At 39.6% G+C, this 19,826-nt stretch overlaps 1 protein-coding gene across 1 annotated transcript in view; it reads right to left on the bottom strand.

The window, feature by feature from the left end:
* Positions 1-19,826, bottom strand: part of VCAN (versican) — a 107,690-nt gene that overhangs the window by 70,900 nt on the left and 16,964 nt on the right. Inside the window, exons 3-5 of the mRNA XM_074166061.1 lie at positions 16,113-16,287; positions 15,871-15,998; positions 3,102-3,395 (exon numbers count right to left, since the gene is read on the bottom strand). Coding sequence (XP_074022162.1) covers positions 3,102-3,395; positions 15,871-15,998; positions 16,113-16,287 — 597 coding nt within the window. The remainder of the gene's footprint in view (positions 1-3,101; positions 3,396-15,870; positions 15,999-16,112; positions 16,288-19,826) is intronic.

The raw sequence follows: 19,826 nt of genomic DNA, 5'->3' as shown, positions 1-19,826 counted from the left end.
AGAAGTTTTTTGTTGGTGTGACTGGGTACCACAGCAAGGAGGAAAACATTGCAATGTAGAGTGAGACAGCTAATGATCAGAGTAAGAGCTTGGAGTGCACTGGAGTTACATGGAAAGAGTCAAGATGTTAGGGGGGACTGTTTTGTTGTCTGGTATGGTGGGAATTGCCACGTAAAAGTTCCACACTGAGCTAAAAGCAGTCAGAGCTTGGGGACAGTGGACTTTATGTGATGCACTGAAACTTTGAAATAGAGATAATGAGAAGTTTTGGAAGAAACTTCCAAACAAAAGATGATTTTAAACAAGGATTTAAACTCCAGCCTCCTGCTATACTAAAGAAGAATTTTTTTTCTTTCTCTCTCTTTTTCTGGCCCAAAAAAGGGACTAGCTCCAAGGCTCCAACAGGAGAGTGTGACTCACTCTACAGCCGCTGCTTCAGGCAGCTGCTTGAGATGTGAAAGACAAAGATGCTGGGCAGCGAGTACTCATTACTCACCACTTGAATAAATCTTTTAGCAAAAGAAATTAAGAGTTACAGCTGGTTCCTGTGAGATCCTGAGCACCTTCTGAGAGGGAGAGAGAGCTTTCAGTAACTTCTGAAATATGTGGCAGACAGGAACCCCGAAGGAGGGGGGGTACTTGGTTCAGCATTACACTCCTGCATTTTTCTACACAAAACCAGATGTATTTGGCAAAACCTGAGTCATCTAGCTAGCAGCATTTAATTAATTCTGATGTAATGTTCATTGCAATTAAAATTGCTAGAGAGCAGCCCACTGTCTACCAAATTGCGTTTGTTCTGTTTAGTCTTTTTTTTCTCTTGTAAAAGGGTTGATAGTCATAGACCGTCTACCTCCCGGGTTGCAAGCTGATGAAACATTTAGTCTCCACGTATCAAGGGCAAGAGTTTGCAGAGAAAGCAGTTATATAAAAGGCAGCAGCCCAATACTTATCAAGGATGTTTTCAGAACAAATGGTATGTCAGTAGAATTTGTTAACTAAAACTTCCGGAAAGAACATTGAAAAGGCACATGCTGTTTGAAAGGGGTGAAATTCACACAAACAAACACAAAGTTGGAATTTCTCCTAACTAATGACTAGATTACAAGCAAAATGACCAGTCCCTACTTCGGTCTTTTAGAGGGACTGATGAATTTCATCCCCATTAAAGTCAGTTTGACCCATGACACTGAAAACCAATCATAAACGATTTCAGGGAGGAACAGAAAGAGTGATATGACAAAACTCCGCACTGCAGATTAGAACACACACTCCTGAACTTAAGTAGTCTTCATTCCTGTATGCAGTCCCCTTGAAGTCCCTTAGGACTGCTTCCACATGCAAAGCTTTGGAACACCTTACCCACAAGCAATAAAGGAAAAAAAAAAAAACAAATAACAGAACAACCCTATTTTAAAATATGGCAGGGAAGAGTGTCTGAGGACAGCCAGACTGTAATGTTACACCAGATGTTGGGATTTGTTCTCAAGCAGTAAGGTTTGTTCATAAACAAGCCTCCAATGCCTAAGTTGGAAAGATCTGCAGCTGCAGTTGGTTCATCATCTGCAAAAATGGGGACACTACAGGGTGCACATTTCAAGCAGTTCTGATTTACAGTCATAGGACTGAGTCCCAAAAAACTAGATATTCCTATTTAAGACCAAGTTCTGAACTTTTAACTCAACACAAGTAGCTGTTACATGTTAATGTCAATTGTACTACCGGCAGCTACGGGAACTTCCTTGAACAGAGAGGCCTACAGGAAAAATGTTGAGCAGTCCAACCACCCTATGTTGCTGAGGAGGCTGCAAGTCTCAGGGAAGCAGGATATTCAGCTTGGAAGAAGCACTCTGATCTGTTAGATGTGATGGACCTTCCAACAGTATCAGTGTCCCTTTGCACAAAGAACACTCCTGTGATGGAGGGGATCTTAAAGGGTAGAAGCAAGGTGATGGGATCGTCTCTTAACAGACACAGAGAGATGGTCTGTGGTATTTGAAAGGGCTACACAGAAATTTACGCGATGAGATGCATGGATGGGTTTCTGGAGGTGTAGGTAAAGAGTAAGTAGTCATCACTAATGACAGAGAGAAATGTAGCAAGGATGTTCTGGAGGAGGCCAGGCAGATGAGACCTAGCACTGCTAGTTCCAGGAAGGCCTGGGAGACAAGCAGGGATCTGGAACTGATGCACAGGTGAGATGATATAGGGAAGACAAACTTGAGTACACTAGAAGTCGGTGAACCTTTGGGACAAAAAGAATCTATGAAGGATAGGCTCCACCATAATAACAGCAGTGTCAGGCTGCAGTCACTGAAGATTGAAAAGGTTACAGAGGAATATTTAACCCCAAAACCAAAGGAAAGCTGACAGGTGTGGAGTTGTGCTTTAGCTGACGCAGTCTACCAAGGTGAATGTGGAAAATGCTTGATGTACCCCTGAAAATACCAGTAGGGAAACAAGCAGCAGTAAGAAAGGCAATTTAGATCATCCACGGTACCAACTGACCGGCAAATAGCACTGAGCGAGTGAGAAGAGAACTTACAACTGCTTAGGAAGCTTAAAAAATATGATGGGGCAAAATGCCTGGAATTCAGAGGTAGCCCCCAAATCACTGGCATCTTAGAGACCTGAAAATGGCCAGGCTTGTATGCAGTCTGTAAACAGCCCTGTTAGTGCCATCATTGAGGATGGAATATCAAATTAGATGACAGTCATTCACCTGGTCAAGCAGGACACTTCTTCCATTCTATGTTCATTGACATGATACAAAGATACCAGGGTGCACCCAGGCACCAAAGCACGTAGCATCCATCCGCAGACTCAGGGTGACTGTGAGTACAGAGTGTCACTCTGTGCAAAAACACTACTTGGGCTGAAATCTTACCTTAAAACTTTGCCTATGTTTATCTGCCAATGTTACCTTAAGACATTTGTTTTAGTTCAGCTTTTCTCTCTTTTTTGTAAAGCCATAATGATAAAACAATTCTTTAAAAACACATGCATGCCACAAGAACTGAAATAAAACACATATTAGGGAAAACACTTTTCAGGGTTAGCACAGTGAGCATACTGAAGATTATAAATAAAAAAAAGCTTACGTTCATAGCAGTAGGCATCAAACTTGCTATCTGGGTAAGGAAAGCCTGTTTGGTTCTCATAGCGATACAGGGTTCTCACCCCAAGTAAACCTCCACCACACTGGGGTCTTGCCACTGAGGCTGGGTAACGAACACTGCCATCCGCCAGCCATCCGTAGTCACACTGGTCAAAGCCATTCCTCCAGGCAACATACAGGTTCCCAACTGAAGCAAGAACGCCATCTCTTTTCCGACACAGCTCTTTAGCTTCCTCAAAGGTGAGCTTCTCAGGGACTGAGACGTGAACCACTTCATCTAGAGGAAGAAAGCGAAGATAACAAAGACTGAGTATCACAGTCCACCATCAAGTCAGCTTAGTTCCTTTCTTCCAGTCAGCATCCTGCAAGGGTGGGGTATTTTTCCAAAATTTGTTTGAATAGTTTTTCTCTTAAAAAAATCAGATACTTGGAAAATCAAATGTCCCAGATTTGAATAGGAAAATGAACTTACCATAAATCATGAGCATTTATATTCTAACTTTATGCCACGAAGTACACTATGGTTGAAGATTTAGTCCCTCCCTTGGTCTCTAGGCAGAGGTAGCCACAGCCTTGAAGCTCTTCTGTGACCTCTGTTGGAGTAGACTTTGCAACTCAATTGCGCTAATTAAATCCAGTCCAACAGAATTTACTTCTCAGTAAAACAAATCTTTTACATCTGCAGGCCTCTTACCTGACCTTTTTAGTCATCACTAGAATCTCACTTGAGACACATAAAAAAAGCAAATGTTCTTCACTGGCTGCTCCACAGCAGCTTTTAATGTCATATTTCCATCAGTCTTAATCTTGCCCCATGGGGAAACAGGTGAGGGAATGCACTAGACATGTTGCATGCACAAAGCCCTTTTTGTGTGAAAAAGCTGGATTACTCTAGAGTGCTGGTAGTATAGTTTAGCTTCTACAGAATAACAATTTGTAAATAATAGCTATCCAGTTGGAAACTGAAACAAAACAAATAGCACATCTCATATTTTACTTCCAAGCTAAATCACGATTAGGCAGTTGGCTTGGTTGTCTCAGTCACCCAAACACTAGAAACAAAATCCAGGCTCTAATGTTCATGCCCTGGGAATGAAACAGTACACTGACTCCTTTCTAGTTTTTGCTCAGACTTCAGATGGAACTGATGAGACCTAAAATCAACATGTTCAGCTATAGAAAACAGTGCAAATTCAAAATATTTTTTACAAGAGAGTAATTCTCTTCTTCAACTACAGTACGCCAGTCCCTGCTGCAGGAAAGCACTGCTTATTCATATTGGACATGGAATCTGTCTTACCTCTGCAGTTGTCTCAGGGCAACCTAGCAAAAGGCAGACAGAAACTACATCACCCCAAGCAATTTCATTCACATCAATATTACGCTTGTTTCAGGCTTGAAAGGAATGCAAGTGTGAAAGGAGGCAATGTGCCAGTTTTCTTTTTCCTCCTAGGTAGAAACTCTTGATTTGTTATTACAGCTGTAACATCAATTCCATAGTGTGTAAGTTGCTCTATACATGTTCAGGGAGTTTCTAACTTAGAGGTAAAGGGACAGAGTGTGTCTATTGGAGAGGGACAGATAAGGAAAGCAAAGAATCATTCATCCTCACAAGTACCAGAATGCCTCATTCAACTCTTCAGACCACACAGATACTGCACTTTTTTATTAAACACTTCTGCAGAAGACAGCTTTTTCTGCATCAAGGGACAGATCTGGTATTGTGGCCGAAATAGAATGATGGACACAGTTATCCAACCACACTGTCCCAACAGCAGTATCATGAAACAATGGAGCAAAGAAACACCTCTCTCTTCTGAGGACTTTTCACTTATCCTCTCACACAGCTGCCACATACAAAAAACAGTAGTTAAAATGATTGCAGTTAAATAGCAGATATTGCTTTGGTTAGACAAGAAAATGAGACAAGTAAGAAAAACAATGCATTTTAATGGTTTCTAGAAACAACTATGATGGATCAAAATAATCTCAAGTAATCTCACAACACACCTTCTGGGAGAAACTTACTGAATACACAGGAAAATGGGTAAACTGTGCAAGATTAATAGCAAAGCAATTTTTCCATCAGCTGATCTGGATCACTGCCTCCAAATTGAGCTTGTGCATACACCATTAAAGTTAGGGGTATTTATTCCTCTGAGCTGTCATCTGCACTCTGCTAAAGCATAGAAACTTAGGGAACATTTATGTCTTGCTATAAGACTTCAAAATGCAGACTTCAATCAGTACTTGTGTAAGAGAGGTCCTTTTGCAGAGAACGCACTCATCCAAGTTGCACAAGAGCACTTCTAAACGGAAATCTGCTTTCAATTTGCCTTGGAGTATACGGATATCTGTAATATTGGTAATACTGCACATTTAAAAGATAGGTTGCTTATCTGTCTTTGTATTGAATCTATTCGACTGACCCCACATCTGTCTATTTGGTTCATCTGTTAATGTCAGCTGCTGTCATACAGATACCATCTGTGTCAAAGTGTGTTTTACCAGAAAAATTAAATGATAAAAAAACCCCATGTGTTCAAGGAAAAATGCATCCTAACCACAACAGTCCAATAAGTGAAGTCCAAAGTCACATTCTTTGGCACCTATTTGGCATATTAAAGAATCTGAGATGATAAATTCATAAAGAATGCAAAAAGGTGTCAGAGCAACCAGCAAAATGCCCTTATTGTCATTTCATCATATACCAAGTAAATACTAATTTATTTCAGGTATGCTAGTGATAAAATAAAAGCTACAAAGATGTTAAAACATGGCAGCTTGCAACTGCTCTAATTAAAGAGTGTTTTTCTATGATTCCAGAATTCTTATTTTAAAAAAATCCAGTAAAGTGCAAAAGTCAGGTTCCAAATAGCAGTTACTGACTCTAGGAAATATGTCTCTGCAATTTGCCTGTCTAGTTTGAAAATAAATTAGAATTCTGCATGATTGAGTGTGCACTTGCTGTGCATAATAACTGTTGGGATGAAATGTGAAAAATAAAGCAAGAGTTTAATAAAGGTCTTGCTTGCTATACAAATCCAGAAACACTTAAAAGTTGTCCTGCAATCTTCTAAAACCACCTTACAAAAAAAAAACAAAAAGAAAAAGAGAGAAGGGAAGGTTTCTTCTGTTGAACGCTTGGGAAGAAAACAGTGCTCAAAACACTTCTTCAGCTGAATGGCATCAGCTTGATTTACAGCAGCTCCAAATTACGTGATGAGAAAGTTTGCCCAATCTTTCCTGCACTTCTCACCTGGAGCAGACTGCAGGCATGTATATACTTCACGGACAGCAGACGCAGCACTTCAGGGAGACGGTGACTCATACAGCACGGAGACAAACCTACTGTTTGTGTGCAGTAAGTGCCTTCACTTGGCATGTGCAGGGATGACATTTTGCTATCCGTATCACTTCTCTGATGTGATTACTGCTGAGACATGTGCTCACCAACAGTCTCGTTGGTCAGAAAGAGACGGCTACCAAACTATTGATATTTTGGGTGCATATTCTAGAAGCACTACTTAATAATCCCCCACTTCATTATCCTCACAGCAATGTGGAAATTCAGGTTATTGTATCTGAAGAGTGTCGGTCCTACTTCACTGTCAATGTGGCTTTTTCTTTCATAGTGAGAACTTGGGTTGGAAACCACATTGCTCCTCAGTCAACCTACACAAAAGCTGGGCAATAGAGCAGCAAACACAGAGGAAGGCATGTGAAGAAAGGTGCTGATCACTGAAGGAAGAACCACGAGAAGCTCTATGAACTTCCTCTGGCACCGCCAAGCACTTGGGGAAAAAATCATACAATGGGGCTCAGGTTCTGATGACCTCTTTCATGGACTCAACCTCAAAACTGACAGAGGCTTTCAAGAGGCCATGGAAAAAGGGCTTGTGTTCCAATCCTGACTTCCAGCATGTCAGTCAATGCAGCTGAAACATCCTGGCTCCTTCAAAGTACCAAAGAGAAAAGGATTTGACCCTTGCACAGAAACTTCCTCTAACATGCAAAAAAGTCAATGGTGAAGGTCATAAAATGTATTTAATCCATGCAGTGTCTAAAATTAACTCCTATTTTTGGAAACATAATGTGTTCCACATTTAACAGGAGGATTCATCCTGTCAAACTCTTAGAGTATCTTTATTATGATGTCTGAAAGCACCTCAATTTCCCAGCCAAAATATTGGAAACAAGGAAATTAAGAGAAAACTTGTCTGGTCGATAAACAAATGACATAGCCACCAACATCAGCAGAGTAGATTCAATTTTTGTGTGTGTTACAAGCCACGTGCAATGTTTTTATAGCTGAAGTACACTCCGAGTAACTTAGCAATATTATGCACACAAACCCCAGGGCTTAGACCAGCAGATGAAGAGAACCTAGTCCTACAGTACCATGAGGGTGAAATGGAGACCATGACAATGTTTAGACTGCAGACAATAATGTAATGTATATTATTGCTGGCTGCCGTTTAAAACCAAGCTTCAGGTCGATCGTGCAGCCTCAGTGGTCAGAGCACTTGAAGTATCCCCAGGGTTTCCCTGTTGCACGTGTTTGGTTTGCTTGGTTAAAACAGACACCTGATGGAAGTCATGGTTTTTCCCTCTCTTTCAAATATATCAACCTGGATGAAGAAGCCAGGTTTTTCTCTTGAAGACAAAAGCTGATTCACTATAACCCCCAAGGTAAAAGCTTAAGATCTACAGACTTATCAGCTGGTTTTATAGCAAGCTTCACTCCTTTGAAGGTTAATTCATTTATTTTCTCTCTTCAGGAGACGTCTCGCTGAGCTGGGCATGTTTGTAGACGTGAATTTCATGAATCACACATCTTAAAAGCAAGCACAGAAATAAGGGCAGGCTGGAACCATAGCCGGGGGTCAATACACAACATGTATTGACTAGGGTAGAAGTAATGAATCTAGATATAAGCCCTCCAGCACAGACCTCACCAGTAATTTCTTTTTTCATAGATAAAACCACAATTAAGGGATTGGTGGGCTGCTACTTCCTAGAGGAGGTCTTTGAGCCTAACTATGTGGCACTCTCTTCCCAGAGCAGAGCATCATCTCCTCAACTTCACATACCATCACCCACCATGCCAGGTACAACAAAATGAGCTACAAGTCACTTGCACCTGGCAGGTGAAGGCACCACATGGAAGTCCACGATAAATGTTTTACAGATGTCTGAAGGATTCTCCCAAACTGCAGAGAAGCTTAAGAGGTAACCCGTGAGTCTCCACTGAGTGCTTTTGATACTCTGGTAACAGACCAACTGCTGTGGTTGTGTCTGGTCAACCACCTATGAAATGTCCTCGCTATTATCCAATCCATGTGAGGGAGTGACAAATACTAAGGAGACACTTAGATTTATTGGGTTGTAATATTTTTAGTCTTTTTCATTATTCATCGTTCATTTTCATTATTACTGTCCCATCTGGAATTTGATGCTCACAAGATTTACCTTGTGGTTGGGTGCTCAGATTCTACAACCTCCACTACCTTCAGCATCAACTAAAGAAAGACATAACAATACCCAAAGGGATATTAAATACACTAAAAGCTAATCATTCCCATAGATGGAAATACTTAACTCTAACAATCTTAAATAAAAACAAGACAAAAAAATTTCCAGCTCCTTTCCATCTTAGCTTCTTGGTGGTGTTCTTGTTTGAGGAGAAGAAACATTATCCCCCACTAAAAATTAGGCATCTCTTCCTTTTTGAGCATCATGGGTCTGTGGTGAACTTCAGACCTGTTCATTATTTGTTTCTGAGAGATGGTGGAACCCACCAAGCTGATCAAGCAAAGACGCTCTCATGGGGATTTAGAGGTCCCAGGTTCTGTGACTACAGTTTCAGATCATGGTGCCCTGGGTCAGGCATGCAAGATGGCTAAAGGAGACAAAATGTCATCTGTTCTGATGTTACAAGGAACATTCTAAGGACATTTCCTAACCTGATGCTACTGCTCCTCATTAACATTTGGTCACAGCCACATGGTTGGCCATTCAAAGCTCAGGAAGTCATGAGGCACTGCCATCATGACTTTCTTTTCCTCAGAAACATGGAATCTGTCTAAATCTTTGTTTCTTGAACACAATCAAGTGTGCAAAGGAGGAATATTGCGGCCACTTTGTGGACTACAGCATTTAACTTTGAACCTTGAGGACCACATGTCCCAATAATTTCCGTTTCCTCCTCCTCTCTTTCTCTCTTTAGCCAAAAGGTCCATGCAAAAAGGCAGCAGTAGCCATCAACAGGACTACCAGAATGCTTGTGAACCAAGGACGGGAGAGATACTGCCCACACCTACCCCACCTCTCCAGCACATGCATGACGATAATGAAGACCACTACCCTTGTCTTGAATACTCTGAAAAAACCATACAGATACATTTGGGCCAAGACAGACCTGAAAAGTTTCATCTGTCTTCACCACAGGCAGGGGACTTGGAGGCTAGATAAAGTTATCCTGTTTATTAATCCAGCTCATGCTCCAGCCTTCCCCCTCTTTCCCAAACTGCACGGACAAGACCCGTTGTCTCAGCTGCAGTTCTCCTTCTCCATCCTGCCCCTGTTAAGGTCCAGTTCTCTGACACACCAGACTAGCAGAGAGGTATCCTTAACAAAGTCACAAGTTACTGTGAAACACTTTCTAGGACTGGAAAACCACAAAGACCCAAGCAGATAGATTCAACTTTAAAGCAGAAGGCTAGACAAGCTGAAGAAGTCTTTTTCTCTTGCACGTTAGAACAAGTTAGTTGATTCATTTTGATACACATCAGTAATGATTTAATTAAACTCTCCTGAATGTTTTAGGTCTATTCTATGCAAAACCTTAGGCTGAACAGGAATCCACTGCATTTGACAAGACCGGAATTTGACAAGACAGTATACTTTTAGTATACTTTTCCCATAGCCTTGCACTCAAACATGAAGAGTATCGTGGCAAGTGCTATACCCTTAGAGAGCTGTGCTATAGTTGCAAGGTGTCTCTGGCTTTTATTTATTCGGAGGAGAAAAATGAACTTTGCATTCTATATGATTCTTTGGCCTTTGTGTCTTACTCTCACAAAAACCATTTAGACATCAGGATTTTCTGGTCTCTCCTCAAAGACGAGCTTTATCACATTATGAGCTCAAATAAAATGTCACGCATGCAAACCACCGTGGTTTCAGTTTACTCTCTTTGGGCTCTGTACCCTTCTTGAGAACTCCTGGATCCATGACCCTGCATTAGGTCACACAATTCAAGGCTGGGGAAGTGTCCAGTATAAGCCAACACAAAGGATATGACTCTACCACGGGCCCTGAACTAAGTAGAAAAGACTTTTCTTTGAGAAAAGTGTCTTTTTCTAAGAGAAAAGACACTTTTCTCTGTGTCCCTGTTTTAAAACTTAATCTAATTGTTGCTCCAGAATCAGAATGGACTCCAGAGAAGATCTTTAGCTGCCCAAAACACAAAAGAAACTTCTCACCTGAAGCCCTACTTCAAACTATGACTTCTTTAATTATAAATATTTTCACACAAATTTCCATGACAATAGCAAAACTGTATGAGACTAGGTGGAAAGTATTTAAAGGACATCTGGTTTTGTTTTTTCTTTTTCTTCCCCACACTCACTGTAGGGGGGGGAATGGTGCATGGAAGGAAGACTGTATAATCTTCCCCACAGCCACCCCTAAATAACTTTCTTAGCATGAGTCCCCATCTGCATATTACATACCCTTATTAGACATATATGGCTTCTAACTGGCTTTGGCCAGAAGACAATTCTGCATGGAGTCGTTTGTGCTTTGGCTGCGCACCACACACTCGCAGCCCCTCACTTCATCAGTGGGCTTTGGCGAGCAGATCTTATTTTGTCTCCATTTCTGACACCACAGCGCTGTCAAATCAATCACATGCACACTTATCTGAAGACAGAATGGAAACCCTTCTTTCCCCACCACCCATTTCTATTCAAGCGATTATTCCCTAGAAGACGCTGGTGCAGACACCACATCAAATGGAGGTGCTAAGAGAATCTCAGAATCCAAGCATTTGCAGCTCAATCACTTTAGATTAAACCTTCATCATTATTATGATGAATATCAAAAATATCATTATTATGATGAATATCAAAATATCATTATTATATCATCTCCCGCAGTTAAAGGTATCCTAAATGTTTTTGTTAATGGTTGGTATAGTGAAATATGCAGTGTAATATGAGGAATGTAAATCAGTTTGTAATAAGAGACCGTGCCCAGTACCTGTTTAATGATATTTTGACTCCAGCTTCTTATTTTTATCACTAGGAGCTCAGAAATTTTAAGTCCTTCCCATAGTTATTCTTCTGTGTGTTTTAGCAAAACTTGAAATATTTTACTTCTAATTGTGCAGTCTTTCATCTCTCTGGTTTTCCTCAGAACAAGGAAATTGTAAGAGTTAGCCTAGACAACTGGTTTTAATTTAAGCTAATAGTTTGTGTTTCCAGGAGAAATCCATGTCTCTGGCTAACTTTGTGATTTCATATGGCCAAAAAGGAAGAAAACTGAAATGGTGTTGTTCCTACAAATCCTCAGTGCAAGTACCCAAATTAGTACTGCAAATTCAATACACATTTATTTTAAAATGTATTGCAAGGATTCCTACCACCATTTATGGCCTTCTGGGGTAACATGCTAATAGCAGCCAACAATAACTGGCCAATAACTGTTCAATGATTTCCATGATGACATCCTCATTATGGCCCAGATTTTGATACCATTAATCAAACACCATCTTACTCCATGAATAGCCATCCAACTGACACAGGCTCTCCAAATAAGGACCGATTTAGTGCAAGTAAGTCTAATAGATTTGGCATTCAATCAGAACAGGCTATGGAGATAGGAACTTCATATGGAAAATTCACATGGAAAAAATCATGTTTAAGTACATTTCTACAGTATACTAGTACCATGAATGTCCTTCGTTATTAATGAAGTGTTGAGACCGCTCGTTACAAGAGAAAGGTTGTACCATGCAGAGTAAGTCTTTGGTGGACAGGCCAATCAGAAATTTGGCATAACCTTAAATCTTGAACTGTCTTCTACCAATATATGAATGTGTTACAATACAGCAAACAAAACACAGGATCTAGTTTACTGCAATGTTCCCTTTCCAGTAACTTCCATCGACATTTTATCTAATTTTCCGTCTTCTGCGTATGAGTGGTTCCAAAGTGTAATCTCATTGATGCTATGTAACTTCAAACAAGCTCTGCATTTGAAATTAACCTTTGTTCCTACAGAACCTGCTTCTGTTGTATACACAAAGTCATCTTGGCTCCTTAGCCCCATCTTGAAAAGGAAATCTGGCTCACAGGCTGAGATTTCTGTGAAGACACTAAAGAATAATTTATCCTGCATTATACCATGATGTGGTACTGTTTCTTCCTAACATGTATCTGTTTCTCTTTATCCAAACAAACTCCTCTACACGTCACTATAATATGTCTATACCCTATATCCATAAAATCATCACTCTGTCTGACTCCTAGAAGATATTTGCAGTCTCTGGTTCATTTGAAAACTTCTGAGAAAACAGGCAAAAAGAAAAACAGAAAAAAGGGTGAGGAGGCATCTTTGGTTAACTATTATAATGATCTGGCATTAAAAGGGATCAATATAATCAGAAAAAAAATCCCTATGCGGCAGTTGAGTCTGTACAGCTAATTGCCAATTATCTTCTCCACAGCAGTTACATCTTCACAGCACATACATGACCTTCCTGCTATATAAATACTTAAGGATGAGTTTTCCTGTGTGCTCAGTGTTGACCTGACGCTGCTTTCTTGAAGCCAATGCTAAAAGTGTAAAGGGAATTCTCCTCTCTTCTCAGATTCAGTTTACTACCACAATGAAGTGCCTCTAGTAGCAATGCCATTACCTACTAAGAGAACAAAGCCTGCAGCCCCCATCTAGCACACTGTTTTGTCTCACACCCTCTTCAGTGCAAAAAAAGCATACAGTATGTACCAAGCTAAGATGGAGTGCTCTTTCCTGATTTGGGAGAAAAGATTCTATAATACTTTTATAAGTGCATATTCTGGGAATCATTTAGATAAAGGCTAGGTCAAACACACTCTGCCTTTGGGAAGGATGGTGATGAAACCTGCAGGCATCTTTGCCTCCTGCAGAGTTTCATTCTGAACATGTACCCATCTCCATGAGCATTCTGTTACGTACAATGGGATTCGTAGCCATCTTGGAGAGTTTCAGTGGATCCCAGAGGTTCAGTGGTCAATCACAGTCTTCAAGTCAGAGCTACAAGCCTTTATAGGTCTTGTCCTGGTAGGTCTTTAACCCTTGTCCTAGGCTATGGAGCCTTTAAGATAAAATTTAATCAGTTTTACACAGGAAGCTACTGTGCAAGGAAGATAGTAAAATGAATGTGCCTGCTGTTATCTGGGCTGATAGACCAAATCTCCCCAATATTCTGTGCTAGCTTATATTTCTTAAATGCTGAAGGCTTCACATCCAAGCAGATCAGATTACCACAGTCCAGGTGATAGGCCACAAAGAGATGTATATGTTTAAACAGATCACCACCCAAAACAATAGGCCAGAAATGTCTAGCTATCCAGACAGGAAAGTCAGCTCATGAATCTTGGTAAATTAAACTTTGTAACAAAGAAGAATCAACTAATGTTCATGAGAAATCGAAAACCTGTGCATGTGCATCTTCACCAAAGAAAACTGCATAGTCACTGCAACTTCTTTGAACCTCATGGTCTGGTTCCAGGTTGTTCTGAGCACAGAACATTAGCTTCAATGAAATGTTTTGGTTTTGAGGTTTTTAATTTTTATTTTTGAAAGCTCAATGAGCATATTTGACCCTGAGAAATCGGTGGCTCACATGCAGCCAGGGTAAGCTTTTCTGTATTAGTTACACTTTTCTATTCTTAAGGGGGAAAGGCATTGTTCTTCATCCAGGAATGATACAGATTAGTCAAAACTTCTTTTTGTAAACTAGGAAAGACCCAAATTGAATTTTAAAGACTAAATTCAGAGGTGATTCAGAATTCAATCCCTTCAAGGACTGATGGAGGATCAATGTTAGGAACTCTAAGTGTTTAGATGTGCTGCTCACTGACAGATACAGATAGAATATAAGTAAAATTAGGACAATGCTGAGCACTATCAAAATTCCATCACCTAATTTTCAGAGTTCCCAAGCTTATATGGTTTTTAAGTCTTTGCAAGACTCAAATTGCTTGTATTTCATAACTCTCCAAGGTGAACATAGCCTGGGGCAGATCGTCAACTACCAAAAGTAAGAGGAAAATGCTTACTAATTTCAGTGCAAAAGTCTCTATGTCATCAGCAGGAGAAAACTTTGCATCATCTAATTTATTTCTGCTCTAAGATAGAACACACTGAGCACCTTAATTTTGCAATTGCTTGTTACAAGTATATGTACACATACAAGGGCAGGCTTGCTCAGAACCATTGTTCTGATGGCTTTAAGAGCGCTAAACTAAAAGCATACCAGCAAAGGATCAGCCTGAAAGATATTTAATAAGGAAATATAAGATTTTTTTTAGAAAGAAACACTGAAACTAGTATGGATTAAAAAACCTGTCAAGACAGAAGCAGTGTGACATACTGAGACCACTGCAGTAAATGAAAAATGTACTTTGGTCTTGATTGCAAAGTATTTCTGTACCAGAATGAAGTTCCCATGTGCGTAATCAGCACAAAGCCAAAAAAAATAGGCTACAGGACAGGAAAGGCTATTTCTGCATTTATATTTTAAGCATATGTATTTAGCCAGTCACAGTAATGTCTAAGCATAAGGATATCTGGTGTCTGGAACATATCTATAGGCCCACTGAAAGGATACAGTTAAATTCACTTGCAGAAGAGAGAATATAATAAGCATTTACAACTTCACACCTGTAATACAGAGATTTGTGCATGCTAGAACTGCCCATTCACAGAAAAAAATTGCCATATTCTTCTTTTTACCATCAAACTCTTTGTTGAATAAAGACCAATCATAGAGTCTAACCATGGATCGCAAGGTACCATGGAGTTTACAATATGAACAATAGTTCATAGTCACCATGTGGCAGAATCACAATCCCTCTGCTGCATTAGAGCTGTTTAATTAGCAGCTTTTGCAAAGGCTATAGTTGTACTGTGGAACTGCAAAGAATTTTACTAAAGAAGATCTAGATTCCCCACTGGAAATTTTTCACTTGTTTGTTTCTTTTTGATGCTGAGATGCCCCTTTTCTACAAAGATATTATTAAACTTGTATTGCAATTAAGTATCTGTCTAATTTTATGCCATGGACATGTAAAAACCTTAATTACATACTTTATGAACTATAATACAGCTAGCACATGTACTATATCCATCTTTATATATAGATATAGTATATATAGTTTCTCAAACTTTAAATGCATTTCTTTGAAAATCCTTTTATAATGTTCAAAAAATAAGATGCTTCAACAGCAGCTTTTGTGAGATCGACTGCACTAACTATAGCAGCTTTAAACCTGACTGTCTCTTTGTAGATTCCACATTCGCCTTTAATTAAAGCCTGCTAGGCCACAAACTATAGGTTCACTTCATTCAGTGATTCTCTTCAGATTCAAAACAGCCAAAACTTATTTTACACAGAATTTCTCATTTCTTTGCCTTTCCACATTAGAATCTCCAGTCATTTTTGAATTTCACAGTGCAGAGTAAATATGGACCTATCTTACCTTCCATGTGTTCCACATAGCAATATACATCGTAAGTTTCATTAGGAAAACGGCGCCCATATGTTCTGACTCCTTTCTTTCCCATTTTATCTCCAAAGCAGCCAATTCTTGGATGTCTAATTGGATACCTGAAATGCAGCATGCTCATATTTATTATTGCGTTAAGTCAGCATTTTAAGTCTGTACAGGCTAAGCATATTCATTTTGGGGAACTGTGTCGAGGGGACTTTTAAATGTCTCACCTAACGGTCTGGTCAGACACCCAGCCAGCGTCACATTGCTCAAATCCATCTTCATAGGCTGCTTTCAGTTGTTCTGGGCTTGCCATGACAGCACCATTGTCCAGACAAGTCTGCTGAGCTTGTGTAAAATTCAGTGTATACCTGCTGGTTGCTGCACGATAGTGAAATACAACACCTGAAAAGACAAAAAAACCTTACATTAGTGACCCATTTTGCATCATTTCTGCATCACTGTGCTGTAACTTTACCTAGGTATTGCTCCAACTCTGAAAACAGATGGATACAATACAAATAGCAAAAGGCTAAGAGATATGCTATCGTATAAATGATGTCCCCCCCTCTAGTGGCTAGTACCAGTAATTCTATAACACCTTATGTTATTAATATCTGGTGAAATTATACTCATTGTACACATGGAAAAAAAGTAAGTACACCATATGTGTGTTTTCACTGCTGTATCACAGAAAATCATGACGAAAAGGGAGAATGAATGCTAAAATACGTCAATGATATCACGTAGTTACCAGGACTCTTCCAGTTCCAAGAGCAGGTGGGCTAATTGCACCACAGGCGAGGTTGCTCATGCTAACAGCACTACCTGACACGTTGGCTTATTGGGCTACGTGACGCATCCAACTGCAAGTCAAACTGCATGACCAGACAAGACTGAGCACATCTAGTCCTTGGAAAAATCAGGCTTAAAAAGACTTTCTGAAGCAGCCAGCTGTAGTAACTGCACGCAGAAGTACCCACAGAGAATGGGAGATCCCCTGAGTGCCTGAGGTCTGCTGGCTGCAGTGAGACATGTCACCAATGGGGACACCAAAAAAAACGTCCTTTTGATGCAGATTTGATAATCGATGGTGGCCCTGATGTCTGTTCCTGTGCATCAAAGCTGACTACAAATATAACATTTATAAATATATGGGTGTTGGTCAATTTTTCATAACCGTGTTTTCCTGCACATCCTACAAATGATACAGACAAAACAAAGCTTGCTTTTATTTTCTGGTTCTGGAAAGAATCTCGACAATTTCAAAAGTTACTTGAGTATGTCAGATGTTTGGAGAGGGATGCTAGAGTTAAGACTGTTTTGGTTAAGACGGGATCTGTCTAGAAGCCACATTCTGTTTTCTATATACACATAATTCTAACTGAATTCAGCAACAGCTGCAGATGTACACCTAAAACAAACCATAAAGGGCACTGACTCCAAAGTGGCAGAAAACAGATATTCCACCTCGCAAAATCACTTCCCTCCTATTGCCAGTGTCTTTTACAGTTTTGCATCAAAAGGATGTCTCCTGATGATCTCTGAAAAATAACACTCAACCTCATTTATTGCACTCTGAAAATCTTCAAAACCATTGTAACACCATAAATCATCCACTACACAGAACGGCTACAAAGCAAGAAAAATAAACCATAAAATGTTCCTTTTCTCTGATGATTTTATTGGAGTACTTCATGATGAGGAAATAACATACTGTAATACAGTTTGGGAAAATGGTGGCATTGTAGCCATAATGAATTTAACAACAAGTCTTTGTTATTAGAGCATTGTTGAATGATGGAAGAAGTGTGCTAACTTATGAGTAAATAGAAATATGGGTAACAGTAAAATGTTGATTCAAGATGTTCCAATATATTTAGAAGTACTTTTTCTCATGCAGACAAATTCAGTAAAATTTTGTCATTTATCAAAAGTCTGGATATAGCCAACAAATAGAAAATACACATTTTTCTTCCTGTCATGATTCACTAAGAAGGTCTCTGAAATTAAAATAGAATACACTATCTGAAAAATACTCACAGGTAGGTTAAACCTCAATCATCGGACACCAATTTTAGCAAAGCTACTGGCAGAGAAACAGGAGATGGGAAACACTGGGAATCCCCATATTTCATCATTAATATGGAGTCACACACCAGCTGCAAGCACTAACTGGAAGCTCAGAGACCACTAGCATCCCTATAAAATGTCTTTTCAGAACCGCTGACAGAACTCGTCATGAATAAGCACTTATTCCAAGCAACTACATAATTTCAGCTTCAAATGGATCCAAGTATTGTTTGGCAACAGTGGCAAGTGAAGAGTACACCCTGAAAAATTATGGCTATGTTTACACTGCTAAATTAAATATTCCAGGTGCCTACAATTCAGTCATCAAGGCTGTTAAATTGTTAGATTAGTTCACTGCATTATTTGGCCCAGGCCCCACAATACCCTTCCAATTTCTGGACAGACTTCAGGAGGTAGCAACGACCAGGGACAACTTCTAACGGGCACCTTCATCCTGCGCTGGGAGCTGAAGGAGCATAACAGTATGGATGGGGGTCACACCACCCCAGAGAGACTCAGAGCTAAGGCATAGCCTCAGACATGTTTTCTTATTAATGTGACCTATCTGTACTGGGAGACATCGAAAGGGAATGTCGGAGAGATAGCCTTGCTAGCTCCTATATCTCTGCACTTTCTCTGTTACTGGTTATCTTCTATTGCCCGGATAGGGCAAATTTACATACCGTTTGTGTTGTCTTAAGACATGCAAAACTTTATTTAGACATATATTTATATATATGTGTGTGCATATTTTGGCTTTGTGTGCCCTAAACAGCGCAGTACTTCACCACATGTTCAACACAGAGCACTACCTTACAACATAAAAAGAGTCAGGCAAGAGCAACTAATTACCTTTGAAACTAAAAAGCTTGAAATAACAAAAATATGACTTGGAGATTATTTTTTTTTTAAGCTGTAGTATGCATTAAAATATTTATTTTAATATATTAGGAGTTCAGTAACATTGGTTGACACTGTGAGCCTGTAACTTTCTGGTATAAACAAGCATAGCTATATTCAATCGTACAGAGGTGAATAAAAACATGACTTCAAGGGACCTGCTCAGTGTTCTGGGTCTAGAATAAGAAACGAGCAAGTTTTACATAGTTCACAACAGAAGCTGATAAAACATTTACGCTGAATGATAAGTATGAACTCATAATAATATTCACAAGCTGGGCATCTGGCTTTACTGCATGTTATTGTCGAATATATACAAAGGTTTTAAACCCTTTTTTTTTTTTTTGGTAGCATTGATGTTTCTGTATTATACAATATTTGAGACTGACTCTATAACTCAGGGTCAAACCACAAATGCCCAAGTATGTGAAGCAATTTTTTCATTTGATTTGTTCTTTAAATTGAAATGTATTCGATATGAGTTTAGATTCATTGCCTGGTTTTCAGAGGCTTTTCTAAGGGTGTTGTTTGGTTGACTTTTTTCCCCCAAGATTGCTTAACTGATGCTATATAGCTTCAACTGGGCACAAGAGCACTGCTTCTCAGTACAGCCACGGAAAAGGTTCATTAACTTAACAGATGGCAACATATTTCTCTGAGCTTTTATTTTTTAAAAACTTCCTACTGATTAGATATGGATGTATTCTCCACAACCAGCTATCTGACCTCCCATTTCTTCCATGTTGGAAGCAACCACTGCTCTTTGGAGCTGGTGTACATTTGGGATCCCTGTGATACCTGAATAAGGCAGGACTAAAGAGTTAATATCACTGCCACTTTAAAGTAGCTTTTGCAGGCTGAGAAGAGTCTTTGGTCATTTGTAAATCCTGGAAAGGAACTTGGAGAATGCTTTGTTCTCCTCACCCTGATCCAAAAGGTAAACTTCACCTATTCTTAGAGTTGAAGGCTCT

The sequence above is a fragment of the Numenius arquata genome, chromosome Z, assembly GCF_964106895.1.
Source record: "Numenius arquata chromosome Z, bNumArq3.hap1.1, whole genome shotgun sequence".
NCBI classification, from domain to species: domain Eukaryota; kingdom Metazoa; phylum Chordata; class Aves; order Charadriiformes; family Scolopacidae; genus Numenius; species Numenius arquata.
The sequence above is the reverse complement of the archived record's forward strand: the minus strand, read 5'-3'. Positions and strand labels throughout refer to the sequence as shown.